This window comes from Cavia porcellus, unplaced genomic scaffold (assembly GCF_034190915.1).
Source record: "Cavia porcellus strain 051 isolate PalLab524CR breed Dunkin Hartley unplaced genomic scaffold, mCavPor4.1 scaffold_15, whole genome shotgun sequence".
Lineage (NCBI taxonomy): Eukaryota > Metazoa > Chordata > Mammalia > Rodentia > Caviidae > Cavia > Cavia porcellus.
In genome coordinates, this window is record NW_026947498.1 from 69,234,153 (window position 1) to 69,250,862 (window position 16,710).

At 36.0% G+C, this 16,710-nt stretch overlaps 1 protein-coding gene across 1 annotated transcript in view; it reads left to right on the forward strand.

The window, feature by feature from the left end:
* The window catches only part of Slc49a4 (solute carrier family 49 member 4), a 111,636-nt gene that overhangs the window by 45,580 nt on the left and 49,346 nt on the right, over positions 1–16,710 (forward strand). The window contains exons 4-5 of the mRNA XM_063225086.1: positions 964–1,093; positions 14,856–14,964. Of these exons, the coding sequence (XP_063081156.1) occupies positions 964–1,093; positions 14,856–14,964 (239 nt within the window). The remainder of the gene's footprint in view (positions 1–963; positions 1,094–14,855; positions 14,965–16,710) is intronic.

Sequence of the window (16,710 nt, forward strand, 5' to 3'; positions counted from 1 at the left end):
AATTCTAGTTGGTTCTTTATTTTCTTGTCTTCCTCCCCCTTCTATAGCAATCACTAAATCCAATCCCTTTATTGCCCCAGAAAAAAATCAAGGAATTCACTCAAACTGAAGGACAGTATAGTTGGGCCAGAGATTTAGCTGAGTGGCCCAGCACCTGCCAGGCAAGCATGAGATGTCCTGAGTTTGATTCCTGGTCCTCCTTCTTGAAAAAAGAAGATACTATAGTTAACAACACAGGCATGTCTGTACTTGCAAGTTTCCTGACTTTGCTGATTACTGCTGTTTTTCTACTAAATGTGCACAGTTTACAAAAGCTGGTACTTACAAACAGCAGCACAGAGGAGGGAGAAATGGAGAATCCTAGAAGCTTTCACTTCTGTAAAAATCTCAACTGTTTGGAAGTTCGTTTTATTTCTGATTATTTAATATCCTATATTATCTAGTAATGTGTGTTTAAATTTAACTGGGTTTCTTATTTTGAATGATTTCTTGTTCAGCTTTCTTGTACAGTTTGCATGTGGGATCTGTCCTCCATATGAATCAGAAATCTTGTCATTGATCAAGCTTTCTATCCTCATCGTAGCAATTTCCTTTCATATTCTTTCTTTCCGAGTTCCATACATTTTGACAGTCATGCTACAGCTACTTCAGAATCTCTTTCACAGTAAAGTACTGCTGGGTTTTAATGTGGTTTTTCCACAGAGTAACAGTAAGTTTACTCTCTTGATCTTTTTGTCCATGTGCACCACCAACACATTTCTTTCTTTATGGCATGATTTGTTACCTGAGGCCTGTTGAAATTCCATCTGTGTGTATCCATCTTTCTTACTAGACTGAAAGAAGGACTACCTAGTACTATATTTTGCTTGATGCCCAGTAAACATTTGTTAAATGAATACTTCAAATGTTGAACTTTTCATGTTACTAATTAAAACTTGACTTGACTTAATTTTTTTCTTTCAGAATTTGGAGTTGTCTGCTTAATATTCTCTGCAACACTAGCTTATTTCCCGCCCCGGCCTCCTCTTCCACCCAGTGTTGCTGCAGCTAGCCAGCGGCTGAGTTATCCACGCAGCTTTTGCAGATTATTGAGGTAAATATATTTAGGGTCATTGAATGTTTGTGACTTCAGCATAATTCCTCTTTGTGTATGTGTGTGTGAGAAGAGAGACAGACAAACAGACAGACAGAAACAGAGAGAAAGAACTGAACCCAGGGCATTCACACTGCACTTTAGTTCTTGTTTTGAGACAGGATCTCACTGAATTATTCAGGCGAGGCTGAGACTCCCAGTCCTCTTACTGCAACCTCCTAGAGTGCTAGGATTATGGACTTGCATCCCTAGATTAATTTCATATTTCTAGAAGAGAAGTTGAAATGGTAACTTTTTGGCAACTGTTAATCAGGTTATAGTTGACAAAATACTAATTAAGTATTTTTATTGCCCAAAATATTGAAAAATCACACAAAATGAAACCTTTGTAATTTTACCTGGTCTATGTACCACCTATACTATCAAACTTTTACTCTCCTTAAATATTTTCTTCTATAAAGAAACTTGTATCAAACAATAGTGTCTGTGAAATTACAGGTTTTATATGTTTATTATATTTTTCTAATATGTAAACTATTCTATTCATTATATATTTGTTAATGCATACTGAAATAAGCGGGTGCTATGTACTATGTGAATAAAACAATTATTGTACTTAAATCACCTAAAATGATCTCATGTAACACCAGTAGGTTTACATGTTGAGAAATTTTAATGTAGTGTTTTATTGGTTTAACCTAGTTTTAACTGTAGTTCACTCAAAGACTCCAATGCCCCAGTACTAAATCTGCTTCTTTGGAAGTATAGAACATCACTCTTGATTATGATTGGCAGTTTGGCTACTCGAATTTATCTTTTAGATTTTTTTCCCAGCTAGTTGTAATGACTTTTTATTGATTCATCAGCAGCTCTCTCTAGTTGGTTATTTGCTTGTATTTCTCTCCCCAAAGATGGTATATTGCTTGCAGTAAAGAGCTATGTCTTTGTATCTTGTATAGTAATAATGTCCAGTAGGAATATAGTTCAAGTCACTTATGAAATCTTAAGTTTTCTAGTAGCCTCATTAGAAAGAGTAAAAGGAAAAAAGTAAAATTAATTTTAGTAGCCTATTTTATTCAACTCAGTAGAGCTAAAATATTATCTTAATGTGTGATGAATATTAAAAATATTGAGACATTTAACATTCTTATATTTGTATAAAAATTTGATATCTAGTGTATAATACCTTTACAGCACATCTCACCTTGGACATTAAATTTTCATTGGGAATAGCTGATATGTATTTAGATTTCGTTAAATTTACAGTTGGAAAGTACTCATTCCTATATTACACTATGTTGTTTCCTATATTACACTAAAATAAAAATAAGTCATTGTATTTTCAAATTTTGAATTAGCACATCTCTGATATTATAGGGAAGATCTTACTTTCATTCTACAGGGAGTTGTCTGGAGCTTAATTGAACATGTCATTTTTGTAAAATGTAGCTTTTAGCTTTTCCTCGTAATTTTTAAAAATTTTATAGCTAAATTAACAACTTATTTTACCATTTCTTCATCTAAAATGGTTTTCTTTTGTGAAGAAATCAGAACTATCTTATACCTGACCAAAGTCATAAGTTCAGATCTATCTGTTAAAAAAATATTTTAGAATGTTTGTTGGACATTGTAGGTTTTTTGGCAGTTGAGAAGAAGCGGCATGGAAAACTCACCATGTCGTTACTCAGAGCTCCTCTTATCACTTCCCGTTCATGATGCAAAAATGTTGCACAGCGAACATTTCACTTTGCTCTGCTGCAGCAAGTTCCTTGCCATTCATTGTGAAATTTGCTAACAGGCCTTCTCCATTCCAGTCTTTTTATTTTCTTTCAACATGGAATATTCAGATGAGCAAATTAGAATGCTGTATGAGTGCACAGAGAAAAATAATTAGAACCGAATCAGTCCTTTGTCACCAGGAAGATCGGCAATGAGGGTGGCACTAGAAAACACTCACCAAAGTGTACACATCATACACACTGCAGCTAGTAAAGTGAAACAGTTCTACAGAAACGCAAAGGTTGTTTGTTTAATGGAAAGGAACTACTTTCTATTGCTTCTGTTTTTAAATTTAGGCTTAAATTAGTTCAGATGAGATAAAATTTAAAAATCAGCTCCTTGGTTGCATTAGCCACATTTCACTTGCTGTATATTATTTTTCAAATGTCATTTCACAGGTAGCTAATTGAGTGGGTTGAACACAAATTTTTGCAAATGAAATGGAATAGAATAAAATAGGATAGCCGGAGACTTAGCTCAGCCCCGTAAGTGCCTGCCTGGCAAGCTCCAGGTCATGAGTTTGATTCCTGGCACCAAATGAATAAATAAATAAAATAGGATAGGATAGGATAGAAAATATTATTGTATAACATGTAGCAAGGAAACATTTTTTGAGACTTTTAGTTCATTATATATACATACATACATATGATTAAGGCACAAAGTAAAAAATAAATTTCTTACTCTGTAGTTGAAAACTACTTCTCTACAGTACCTAGTGGCTTTGTTTTTTGTTTTTTGTTTTTCTTCTTGTTTTGAAGAGAATAAAACCAAATGAAACAGAATAGTCAATCAAAACAAAAGGATGAACATGATACATAACTTAAAAACAAAATACAGGGAGATCAGCAGTGGCTACCATAATGCCTCTTGTTATCTTCAAAATCAAACAAAATAGCATAGAATAAAACCAATAAAAACAAAACAATGGAAACAGTATAAGACTTCAAAAGAAGATAATAGTAAAAATACAATGGTATCATAATGCATCCTATTGTCTTGAAAGTAGCTGCCTATATCATTAGACATGATACAATCAAACAAAACAAAATAAAATCAGTCAGAACAAAACAAAGAAAGCAATACAGAGCTTCAAATTAAGCTAATAGGAAATCAAAAACGGTTACCATAATATATTTTGTTACCTTTGAAATAGCTGTCCATGCCGTCAAATATAACATGATTAGACAAACTGAAACAATAAAACCAAACTAAACCGAACAGTGAAAACACATGGGTTTCAAATCATGATAACAGATTAACAATGGCCACTGCCTTGCCTTTTAGACAGTTCCTCCCTTTCTGTACATTTTGCCTCCCACTAACTCCTTTAGTTTTTGTACTAGTGAGGCAGCCCACTATTTACCTATGTGACTCTGAACCTTTTTACCCCTGAGCATGATCTCAAGTTGTGTCCATTTACCTACAAGAGCCTCAAGGTTATCTTTCTTTGTGCTGAGTAGTTTTCCATTGTATAAAAGTGTCCTGGCTTTATAACCAGTCTGCAGCTGATGGCCAAGCTACCCCTTTTTCTGGTTCCCTGTCACATGGAGCATTGTTTTCTCACTTTGACTTTCAGTCTTTTTTCTCACTGTAGAATGTCCTTCAGTATTTTTTGTAGGATTGAATTGGTAGTCATGAACTCCCGCAGTTCCTCTTGGTCATGGAAGCATCTTGTTTCTCCATTAATTTTGAGAGATAGTTTTTCAGGGTACATCAGTCTGGTTGGAAGTTACTTTCTTTCAGGGCTTGGGATACTTCACTCCAAGCTCTTCTTGATTTGATGGTTTGTGTAGAGAGGTCTGTTGTGATTCTGAAGGGTTTTCCTTTATAGATGATGTTTCTTTTCTCTGACAACTTTTAATATTCTGTTTTTGTGTTGAATTTCTAGGATCTGATTATTGTATAGGTGTAGATTTATTTTGATTATAGCTGGCTAGAGTTACATATGCCTCATATATCTGAATATCATTTCCTTTTCCTATGCTTGGAAAGTTTTCTTTAATTATTTCTGTAAATAGCCTTTGTATTTCATTTGTGTTTACTCATGCTTTTTCACTCGCATTTATTATTCTTAAATTATGCTTCTTCATGTCATCTTGTAGCCTTTGAATCTGTTTCATGTATTCTGTCTTTTTTATATTCATTCAAGGTTTCCCTCATTTTTCTATGCTCCAGTATTCTTCCATCTGTGTCTTCTTTAGAGGTGCTTAGCAATTCTTTTATTATGTTTCTCATTTCTTCTTTTACCTGAGATAGTATTTCTGTTCTACTTTCCTTTTTTTTTTCCTTTGGTGCCAGGGATCGAACTCATGACCTTGTGCTTGCCAGGCAGGCGCTTATGCCACTGAGCAAAATCCCCGGCCCTCTAATTTCTTTTATGGCCTCATGAAGTTGTTTCTTTTCTTCAGTTACTGTTACTTCAGAAACTTCCCGTGTGTGACTCCCGATCTCTTCCACGTTTACATCTCCTGGATCAGAACTACTTGGGTTGGAGGCCAGGGACTGCCTTTTGCTTTTTCCTCTTGCCATGTTCCTGGTTTTATCTGGACAAGTGGGTAATGGGGTCCCCGGCACTTCCTTTGTTGGCTACAATTGGTCTGAAGCAAGACTGTTTGCTTTTTCTAGCCCATGCTGGCTAGGGGTATCGCACGGTGACCGCTTGGTACACTGGTGTAGGGCTTTCTGCTGCTTTTCCCAGCCTGCTTTGGCTCACCCAGGGCTGGCAGAGTGCAGGCTGGCTGCTGCCTCCCTCCCCAGCTGGTTAACAGCAGGGAGCCCTACCACATAGAGTACACGCAGGGTACGGAGCTGGTTGGGGATAGATTTAGGGAAACTTCATTGATGTCTGTTGGGATGCGCACAGTGACGGGACTCAGTCCAAGCAGTTTCCACAGGTTTGCTCCAAGCCAAGAGTGGCTGAAGGAAGCTGCCAGCAGGTCTGGTTCTGGGCTTATCCTGCTGGACTCCAAAATGGCTCCCGGCCAATTGCCCGCTCCTGCTGGAGGACTGAGTCCTCTACACTCAGCGCCGCCCAGAGCAGTTCTCCACGTCCGTCCGCTGCTCCCCTCGGCCACAGCACCTTTTTGCAGAGGCCTTCGGGCTTGCCAGCAACCATTGTCACTGTAACCATGCGTCCCCAAGTTTCAACGGCTCTTCTCGCACGGTGGGTCTGGCTCTAGGTAAAGGCGCCACCAGCTACCACCTTCTTCAGTTTTTTCTTTTGTTGCTCTCTCTGGGCTTCAATTCTCACTTTAGGTTCTTCTGGGTCGAGGGGACCCACCTCCTTCCTTCTTGACTTCCCTGCAATGCTATATCCCAGCATCTGGACCATTTATCGCAGGCTATTTTCTCTGCTGCTTACTTTTCTGCCATTTTCCCAGCAATCTTGTTTGCTTTTTTATTTGTTTTGTTTTTTGTTTTTGTAGGGGGAGGTTTGGCACCGGGAATTGAACTCATGACCTCATACTTGCCAGTGCCACTGAGTTATATCCCCAACCCACATCTAATGCATTGTCTTCCACATAATAAATAAAGAAAAATAATAACTAATATTACCTAACTTGAATTTTGATTAATGGTGCACATTTGTAATATGACAGTTTAAAATGATAATTTGTTTTTTGTTAAGTACTGGGGATCAAACTCATGACCCAGTGTTTGCCAGGCAGGTGCTTATGCCACTGAACTATAACCCCAGCCCCCAAAATGATAATTTTAAAAAATGTTATTTAAATATTTCTACATGCAAAGCCAGAAGCAGAAGTGAGATATTAATAGGTAAATCTTTGGATCTATAGGTCTTGGCAAAAAAAAAAAAAAAAATAGGTAAATCTATTGAGGTAGATTTGCACCATATTAATGCCACACTAATAATTTTGGACTAATCTCTCCTCTGTGAAAGAGGAGCTATTATAGGGACGTCATATACGAAATTGTTCTGGCAGGAAAACACATTAACTTTACACCCCATAGTACATTGTGTATAGACTTCTAATTAACCAAGAATCAAACCTTCATTCAGAATTACTCATAACTAAATTAACAACTTGCTGGCTCCATTGTCAGGCTCTAAAGTGGACTTTTCTGGGCCTGCCTTGCCCACCCCCAGCCTACAGTATAATCTTCTCTGGTCTTTCAAAGAGTTCCTCAACTCATCACTTCCCAGATCAATCAGGATAATGGCCTCTAAATTCCAATTCCATTGACTGAGCAAAATTAAGTTACTGTCCACATGATTCCCTTCTCATAATATGCTTTGAACCTTTGTGACCAGTGTAAACATTGCTCTGCTCTTGTGTAGTGGCATGTGTTTGATGATAGTGGTTGTTCTTTTTGCCTCATAGATGACAAGATGAGAGGAGTTGGACGTGATGCTTATCTGGGGCAAATGAACACATTTATTCATTGTTTTGTTCATATTTCCTTCTCCCATTCCTCACCCTGCTGCCATTTCCCAAACGCCTTTAATGTGTGTCTCTTTATCTCCGTGCTTTTGTAATATATACATATATATGTATATATATTATTTTGCATTTTTCTGTTTATCTAAATGACGATATATCATTCTTCATAAAAATAACCTATTACAATTTTCATGTATAATTGTAATTTATATTCTATATAGTATGTTGAATACTTTTTTTCCAGAACACTATGTGGATTTTTTTAACTTTCTATTTTGGACTGTTGCAATAATATAAAAGCTGGGTTAGTATAACCCCCCAACCTAGTATCTACACGTATTGTTGAGCAACCAATCATGTTTCATCTTTGTTCCACCCACTTCCTACTTTCTTATGTTCTGAAGCACATTCCAGAGGACAAACCATTTCCTCCAGAAATATTTCATTATGAGCAACGCAAGGACTGTTTTTAAACATATAGTGTATTGTCCTAAAAATTTGTCTAACAATAATTTGCTAATACCAAATCAATGTTTGAATTTCCTGTTGTCTCCTAAATTTTTCAACTTTGTTTGAATTGGAATCTATATTAGATCCACACACTGCATTTGGCTCAAATGCTTTCTAGTCTGTAGACTTCTTTCCCATTCTTTCTCTCTTACTGCAATTTACTTATTGAGGAAGCAGCTATTTTATCCTCAAAGTCTGGGTTTTATGGATTGTCTCCTTGCATGGTTTGACAAATTCTTCAATTATTAATGTTATTTTACACGGTTAGCCAGATCTATGTTCCGACTTGATTTGTCTTTTTGTGTTTGTTTTTATTTCATCTGTGAGACTACCTTTTCCTATGAGGAAGAATATGTTATCTGTGGAGTTCTTATACTGTGATGTTATTACTGGTTCAAGATATACATCTCTGTTGCTGTGTGTACAACTCAGTCCTTGTACTCAAAGTGTTTAATGTGTTGTTTTAATCTATCCCCGTTGTATACCCAGATTGCCTCCAATTCATTGTTGCCAAAAATACCTCTGGTATGATACCTCATACATATCACTATAAATCCAAGAATTTCTTAGAGAAATAGAGCCTGAACAGAATTGCTAGGTCATAATATATTAAGCTTAATTTGCCAGTCATTGCCAGGGTAGTCTCAAAAATGTGACCATCAGACTTGATATTTTCTGTCTTTCCAATCTTACCCAGTCTAATGGGTATAAACTAATATATCTTTAATTTATATTTTGTGACTATTAATTGGTTTTAGATTCTCATTATTTGATTATTAGCCTTGTAAGTTTCATCAGCTGTAAATTCCTGTGCATAGCTTCTGCCCGTTTCTTGAAGGTAACTTCTTTTTTTAATGATTTATATATTTTAGATATAAGATGTCTTACTGATTCTTAAAACCTCAAATATCTACTCCCAGTCTGCCATCTGCCTAATAATTTTTCTGTGGGTTCCTTAATTGTCAACTTTTTGCTTTTATCTTTTACATTTAGTTTTTCACTCCACTTAGAATGTACCTCAGTGTATGATGTTAACTAGTGATGTAGGAGTGTTGTCCACATAAAATGAACCAGCAGTTTGATTTGCATTGCCACCTTTATTATGCATTGAATTTCTATGTCTTAGCTGTCTGTTCTTCTCTATTGTTCTTTTTGTTCTTGACCCAATACCAAACTTTTTATTTATGCTTTTTTATTATTCTGGCCGTGCAATTAGTCTTAATATCTGGTAGGAGAGGAACTTTCTCCTCCATCTTTTTTAAAGGAAAACTTGATGACTTTTATTTCTTCAATACAAATTTTGGATCATATTTCTTGCATTTCTAGGAAATATACAACTGGGATTATAATTGTGATTGCATTGACTTTATAGATTAACTTGGGGTGAATTGACAGTATAGACTGTTTTTGCATGTATTTGGACTGACTCTATTCCCTTAATTAAATGAGATTACTTTGATTTTTTCAGAGATGCCTAGCCCCTTCCTAATTTATTCCTAGATATTTTATAGTTTTTTTAAAACTATTTTTAATGGTACCTAATGTGCATTATATTTTTAAATTAAACTTTTTGGCATGATCATATATTTACATACAGTGTAAGAAATAATATAGAGAAGTGACATGTACTCTTTACTGTTTCCCTCAGTGATGACATTCTGCTCAAGTAGACAGTAATAACCAGAATGTTAGCATTGATACAGCCGAGATCACCACAAGGATCCTCTTAATTCCTGGCAAATGCTCATCTGTTCTTTGTTGCTATAATTTTTCATTTCAAGATTATATAAATGGTATCATATAGTAATACAATTTTTTTTTGGTCTTTTTTCATTTTTATCGGTACTGGGGATCGAACTCACGACCGCCTGCTTGCAAGGCAGGTGCTTATGCCGCTAAGCCAAACCCCCAACCCCAGTAATACAATTTTGACCTGATTTTAATCTATAATTCTCTGAAGAGTTATCAGGCTTTTGGGTATATCACTAGTTCATTCCTTTCTATTGCTGAGTAGGATTCGATGATACACATTTGCTATCATTTATTTAACTGTTCATATATTGAATGGTGTTTGGATTGCTTCTGCTTTAGGGCTGTTACAAATAAAACTGCTATACACATTTGTATACAGATTTTTACGTGAATATATCTTTCATTTCTCTGAGATAAATGTCCAGGAGTGCAATTACTGTGTTATATGGTAGAAGCATAAATGTTTGTTTCTAACTGCCAATACATTTTCCATGGTGGCAATACACGTTTTCATTAATAAGTGAGCAGTGTTTTGAATTATCCACTTTCTGCATATCCTGGTTATACTTTAGTGTTATCAGTGTATTTTTATTTTAGCCATTGCAATAGATGTGTAGAGATACAATTTCTTTTTTTTTTTTTTATTTTAAAGAGAACAAAAGAAAACAGAATGAAACAAAGCAAATCAGAACAGGAAAATGCAAGCAACACAGCACTTCACAGCAAAACAACTGGACATCAACAGTAGCTAACATAATGTCTCTTTTCTTTGAAATAGTTGAGCATACCTTCACACACAATAATATCAAACATAACAATATAGTAATAAAAACTTTCAAAAGAACGAAAGCATTACAGGACTTCAAAACCAAATAATAGGAAATGAACAATGGCTGCTATAATACCTAATTTTCCTCAAAAAATTTGTCTATAACATCACACATAATAAAATCCAATAAGACACAACATGATAGAACCAATGGAAACAGAAGAACAAAAGCATGGTAGGACTTCAAAGCAAGATGATAGTAAATCAGCAATAGCTACCATAATGTCTTGTTTTCTTCAAAATAGCATTCTTACCATCTCACATAATAAAATCAAACAAAACAAAATAAAATCATACCAATGAATGAAAGCATTATAAGACTTCAAAACAGGGGCTGGGGATTTAGCTCAGTGGCATAAGCGCCTGCCTTGCAAGTGTGCAGTCGTGAATTCGATCCCTGGTACCAGTAAAAACAAAAAAGACCAAAAAAAAAAAAAAAACTTCAAAACAATATAATAGGAAACCATGATTACCATAGTATTTCCCATTATATTCAAAATAGCTGCCCTTACATCTGAAAGCATAAAATCTAACAGAAGACAGGACAGAGCCAAACCTAATAAAGTTACGTAAACAGTGCAAGAGTTCAAGATAAGACAATAAGAAATTGACAGTAGTTTCCACCTTTCCCTCCCTTTGCTCTTTTTTTAAAATTTTATTTAAGGGGCTGAGGATTTAGCTCAGCAGCATAAGCGTCTGCCTTGCAAGCAGGCAGTTGTGAGTTCAATCCCTGGTACTGATAAAAAGGAAAAAGACAAAAAAAAATTTATTTAAAGAAAGACTAAACAAAACAGAAAATGGGTATAAATAATACATACTTTCAAAGAAAGAATGAACAGTAAGAAATACATATTGTCCTCTTATAGTTATTCAAAGATACAAAAGTGGAACATATAAAGTGGGGTTTCAAACAGGGAGACTGCAGCCAGTTCTGTTCAACAAAAAATCACTCTGAGCAAAGAATAATAGTATTGCTGGGTTTCACATCATGATACTTCTGAATCAGCACTGGGTACCGTACTGTCTCTTTTTCTTCAAAGTATTTGTTCATTTCTTCATGTGTCATAAGATCAGTTCTCATAAACTGTTCATTGGTTCTATACATGCATAAGTCTTAACATGTATTTGTATCCTTTCTCTATTAGAGGGAGAAGCAAAACAAAGCAAGACAAAACAAAACATTCCTATAAACACATGAAATGAAAAAGACATATAAGACCGCTGTACAAGGACGAATTCCTTCTCTGCCTCATCTCTGCTATTCTGTTTTCTGCTATTATTTGTCCACTTTACTCCTTCATTCCACTGTCTGCCCTGTTCATTGAAACCTCTCTGCCACTGTTGCTGGAATCCTGGTATTTTTTCTCTCTCTCTCTTTCTCTGGAATGTCCTTCAGTATTTTTTGTAGGGTTGCATTGGTGGCCATGAACTCCCACCGTTCCTACTTGTTTCCTCCTTGGAAATATCTATTTCTCCATTAATTTTGAGAAAGAAGTTTTCTGGGTACATCAGTCTGGGTTGGAAGTTATTTTCTTTCAGGGACTATTTCTCCCCAGGCTCTTCTTGATTTGAGAATTTGTGTTGATAAGTCTGTTGTTATTTTGATTTTTCTTTTGCAGGTGATCTGCTTCTTTTCTCTGGCTGCTTTTAATAATCTGTTCTTGTGGTGGATTTCTGGTATCTTGATTATTACATGTCTGGGTGTAGATCTGTTTTGGTTGTAGGTGGCTGGAGTTCTGTATGCCTCATTTACCTGAATATCATTTCTTTTTCCTATGGTTGGGAAGTTTTCCTTAATTATTTCTGTGAATAGTCTTTGTAATTCATTTGTGGTTACTCCTGCTTCTTCACTCACATTTTTTATTCTTAAGTTATAGATCCTCTTGTCATCTTCTAGCCTTTGAATTGTTTCTTCCTGATTCCTTGTTATTTTTAAGAGATCTTTTCTTTCATGATCACATATTATAAATCTCTCTTCAAGTTTCAAAAGGCTAATTTTAGTTTCTGTCAAGGCATTTTGCCAGCTTTCAATGGAGTTTTTAGTTTCCTGGTAATCTCTTTGGATCTGTTTCATGTATTCTAGGTTTTGTTTATATTCTTCATCAGAGGTTTCTCTTCCTTTTCTGGGTTCCTCCATTATTCTATCTGTGTTTTCTTGGGAAGGGCTTAGCATTTCTTTAATTAATCTTTTTATATCTTGCATCACTTGGATTAGAATTTCTGTTTTAAGTTCATCTGTGAGGTCATGAAGGTTATTTCTTTATGTCCACTGATGTTGTGGCTAATACTGCATGATTGCTGCACTGGTCTCTTCTGTATTTACCTCTCCCAGGCTTATTTTCCCAGGGTCAGCGGCTGGAGGGTTTTTTTATTTCTATTTCTTGTCATGTTTCTGGTTTCTTTCGGACAAGTGTGTTGTGGAGGTACCTGGCCCTCTCCATATTGCTTACAGATTTTCTGAAGTGTGCTGACTGGGGTTTTGCTGCCCTGTCCAATTTGCTGTTATCTGAGGTGCACACAGGGACGATATAGGCTAGCCTCTAGCCTCTGAGCCAGTCAACCCGCAAGTGCCTTCAGTAACTTAGCCTGTGCTTTGCGGACATCACAGGGTCAGGACAGTTTTGTCCTTGGCTATTGGGTCCCAACCAGGGGCATGGCTCAGCCCAAGGAGATCTCACCAATGCTCTCTGGGCCAGGGATGGCTGACTAATGCCACTGCAGCGCAGGCTAGAGATACAATTTCTATAAAGGGCAGTTACTATTATCTGTTAAAGTTACAAATATGTGCTGTGGATATAGCTCAGTATCACAGCACCTTCCTAGTAAGCACGAAGTCCTGTGTTTGATTCATGGTACAAAAAAAAAAAGTTAGAAATACACATACTCTTCAGCATAAGAATTAGGTATCTAGAAATCAAGCATACGAGTGTGCTTAAATGTGAAATGGCTTTGTAAGGACAAAGAATAAAATTATATACATAGATATGTAGATAGACACACTCTAAGTGTGGTTGAATGAATTTATGATATATACAGCTGTAAGAATGAACAAAGAACCTCTTTGTACATTGACTATAGAAAAAGCCACAGAACTTGTCAAGTTAGAGGAGCCAGATTAAGGAGGCAGGTAAATAGCTCAATGGCAGACCACTTGCCAAACATATACAACAAGGAACCAGGTTTGATCCCCAGCAGTACCAACAAAGAAGGTTTAGCCCATGATTGTAATATGGTAATATGCTGTCACTTGTAAAAGATTGGAGGAAAAAAATGTGTTTGATGAGGTTTGCCTGAAAAATTTGGTGTGTTTAAATTTTAAAAACTACTACCCTAAAAGACATTGCAATTAATCTCCCTCAAAATATCCCCCTTGCTTTCAACACACTTACGCTGTGTTCCTGCTGCTTTCTGAAGTCCACTTTGTGGATGTGTTTAGCTGTGTTATCAAGGCTGCCTCAGTGTCTGAATCAGTTCAAAACACTTAACCTTCATGGTCATTTTGACTTTGAGCCAGAAGTTGTACAATGCCAGATCTGATGAAGAAGTTGGATGAGAATATACCATCAGCTTTTATGAGCCTCCCTTTCTGTTGGTGGCACTTGGCAACAACAATAGCCATATTTTTTAAGCATACCTCATAAAGGCACAAAAGAATTCCAGAATTACTTCAGAAAGTGGCAAGAATGATGGAAAGTATTTTGAAGAAGGTTAAGGGCAATGTGTCTAAATATGATACATTTTAAAAATTTAATCATTCACTATAGTTTTCAGTCATCCTTGTATATGTGCATTGGCTTATTATATTGATATTTTGGAGCAGTTACCCATAGCTACACACTGGTAATTGTGGAACAAGCTAAATAGAAGTAAGAGGGAGAATTGTGTTGTATGTTTTGTGATTTTTCACTCCTTGCAAATTAAACTATTAAACTATTTTATTAATAAAATCTTTAGTAAGAAGAAAACAAAAAGGAAAGCTACTAAGAATTGAAAACTAGCAAACAGGCCAAGGATTTAGCTCAGTGGCACAAGCACCTGCCTGGTAAGCGCAAGATTGTGAGTTCAATCCCCGGTCCTAAAACATACATAAAAAATAAAAGCTAGCTATACATTTCTGTTAAATCTTTGCTTTTTCCTTATTCATGCAGAGAATCAGTAAATTATCCTCTCAGATGAGTTTTTTTAAAAGTGAACCGATGGACTAGTCATTCTATGAAGACATGTTGATAACTAAGTGAATAATATAATACAGTAAACATTGGCAATTTTAAACATTATTAAGAAAAAATTATTCTTATACAAATAAAAAATTTAAAGAAACTTGATTATATTGAACTTTAGAAACTTGAGTAAAGAAACTAGAGTATATAACAAGCTGAAAAATATTTTTTTGTTTCTGATTCTAGTGTTTCCAGTTTCATATTCCATGAGTGATGGTTTAAATTCTAGATTGTTAATTTGTAATGCTTTTTCTTCCCTTTTATAGCAATTTGAGATTTCTGATGATTGCTTTAGCATATGCTATACCACTCGGTGTATTTGCTGGCTGGTCGGGAGTTCTGGACTTAATTTTAACACCAGTGCATGTCAGTCAAGTAAGTATTTTATTTCTTATAGGTATTTAGGCTCATTTAATTTATAAATACTGATTACACGTTCTTAATTTAGCTTCAAAGACTATGTAAAACATTGTCCCAAATCATTATTGCAAAAGCAAGACTGTTATGCAACAGTAAAAACTTGGTAACAGAGCTGCGCCTGTAATCCCAGCACTTGGTAGGCTGAAGTAGGAGGATTGCCTGGAGTTCAAGGTCAGCTTGAGGCTACATAGTGAGTCCAAAGGCAACCCGAACTACATTATATAAAAAAAAAAAAAAAAAAAAAAACTTCATAACAGGCGTGATGTTATACTTCATTTGGTACATTAATAATGCTGATAAATAAACAATGAATAAATACTAGTTTTGTAGACTACATTTATTTTCAGACTTCATGAGGAAGTTTGATGCCATCATCACATATATTACTTTTCCTGCATTTAACTTGTTACTTTTTCTTTGATCTTAGAAAAAGGGTATCCCATAGCTGGGCATGGTAGTATGTGCCTCTAATCCCAGCATACAGAAAGCTGGGGCAGGAGGATCACTGCAAGTTCAAGACCAGTCTGGTCTACATAGTGAACTTAAACTACCTGTCTCAAAGAAAAAAAAAAAAAGAACTGGTCATTAAAAAAAAAGGGTATCTCATTTCTTTAAAAAGAACCATTTCAAGGGCCAGGGATTTAGCTCAATGGCGTAAGACCTGTCTGGCAAAGTGCAAGGCTGTGGGTTCAATCCCTGGTTCAAAAATAAATAAAAAAAGAATGATGAATTAAAAACAACCATTTCACCATGCTTAACCCCACCTGTTCCTTGTCTTTGCTTGCACATAGCATGGTAGGAAGGGTTGAGAAAGATTTAGAGGGGCAAGTGGATGAAATCACTGTATGATAGAATATTCCATTGCATGAATATATGGTTTGTCCATTCTGCTTTTGATGAACCATTGGACTGTTCTGACTGCACAAATAGTGGTGTGTGAATACTCTCAAACATGTGCCTCCCTTCAGCATCCCTGCTGGACATATCTGGGAGTGGAATTTCTGGTTATTAGTGTCTTCCTACTTTGTTGGATGAGGCCAAGCTTATCTAAAGCAGTTGCATTTGTTTACAGACCTATTAGCAGTACATGAAGTTCCTCACACATCATGACTGACACTTGGTCAATGGATTGTGTTTTTTTTCATTTTAGACATTTTTACTATGCATTTGTATGCTATTATAGTGATGTCAGTTCCTGTAAGTGTAGTGTATTTTGCTGATACATAAAGAAGAGAGCTGAGGAGAAGAAAGATGGCCAGTAATTTCTGGCTGATAAATGAGCCCATTTATCATTTGTATCAGGGCAGAGCTGCTAAAGGCTTAACCTAAGAGACTGCTTTTGAGTTGAAAGCAGAAGAAAGATAGTAGAGGTCAAGCAGTACCTTAGAGCTCTGGCCGGCTAATATGATGCTACCTCATTAACACTTAATTAAATCTTTGGCTCCTGCCGAGACACTAGGGAAGCAACTGTGGAATAACACCCTAGGTAGAGTAAGTCCTACTCTAATTAAAACCACCAGAAACAAAGCCCTGCAAAACTCTACAGAGGAAACAGTTTGGAACATGATCCCTCTGAAAGAGAGGGGCTAGAGAAACAGAGATACATAGAAATAGAGATTTCTGTTTATCTACTCTAATAAAGCACAGAGGCAGCATATGCAGTCAGATTCAGAGTGGCCAGCCAGCAGTTAAACCCACTAT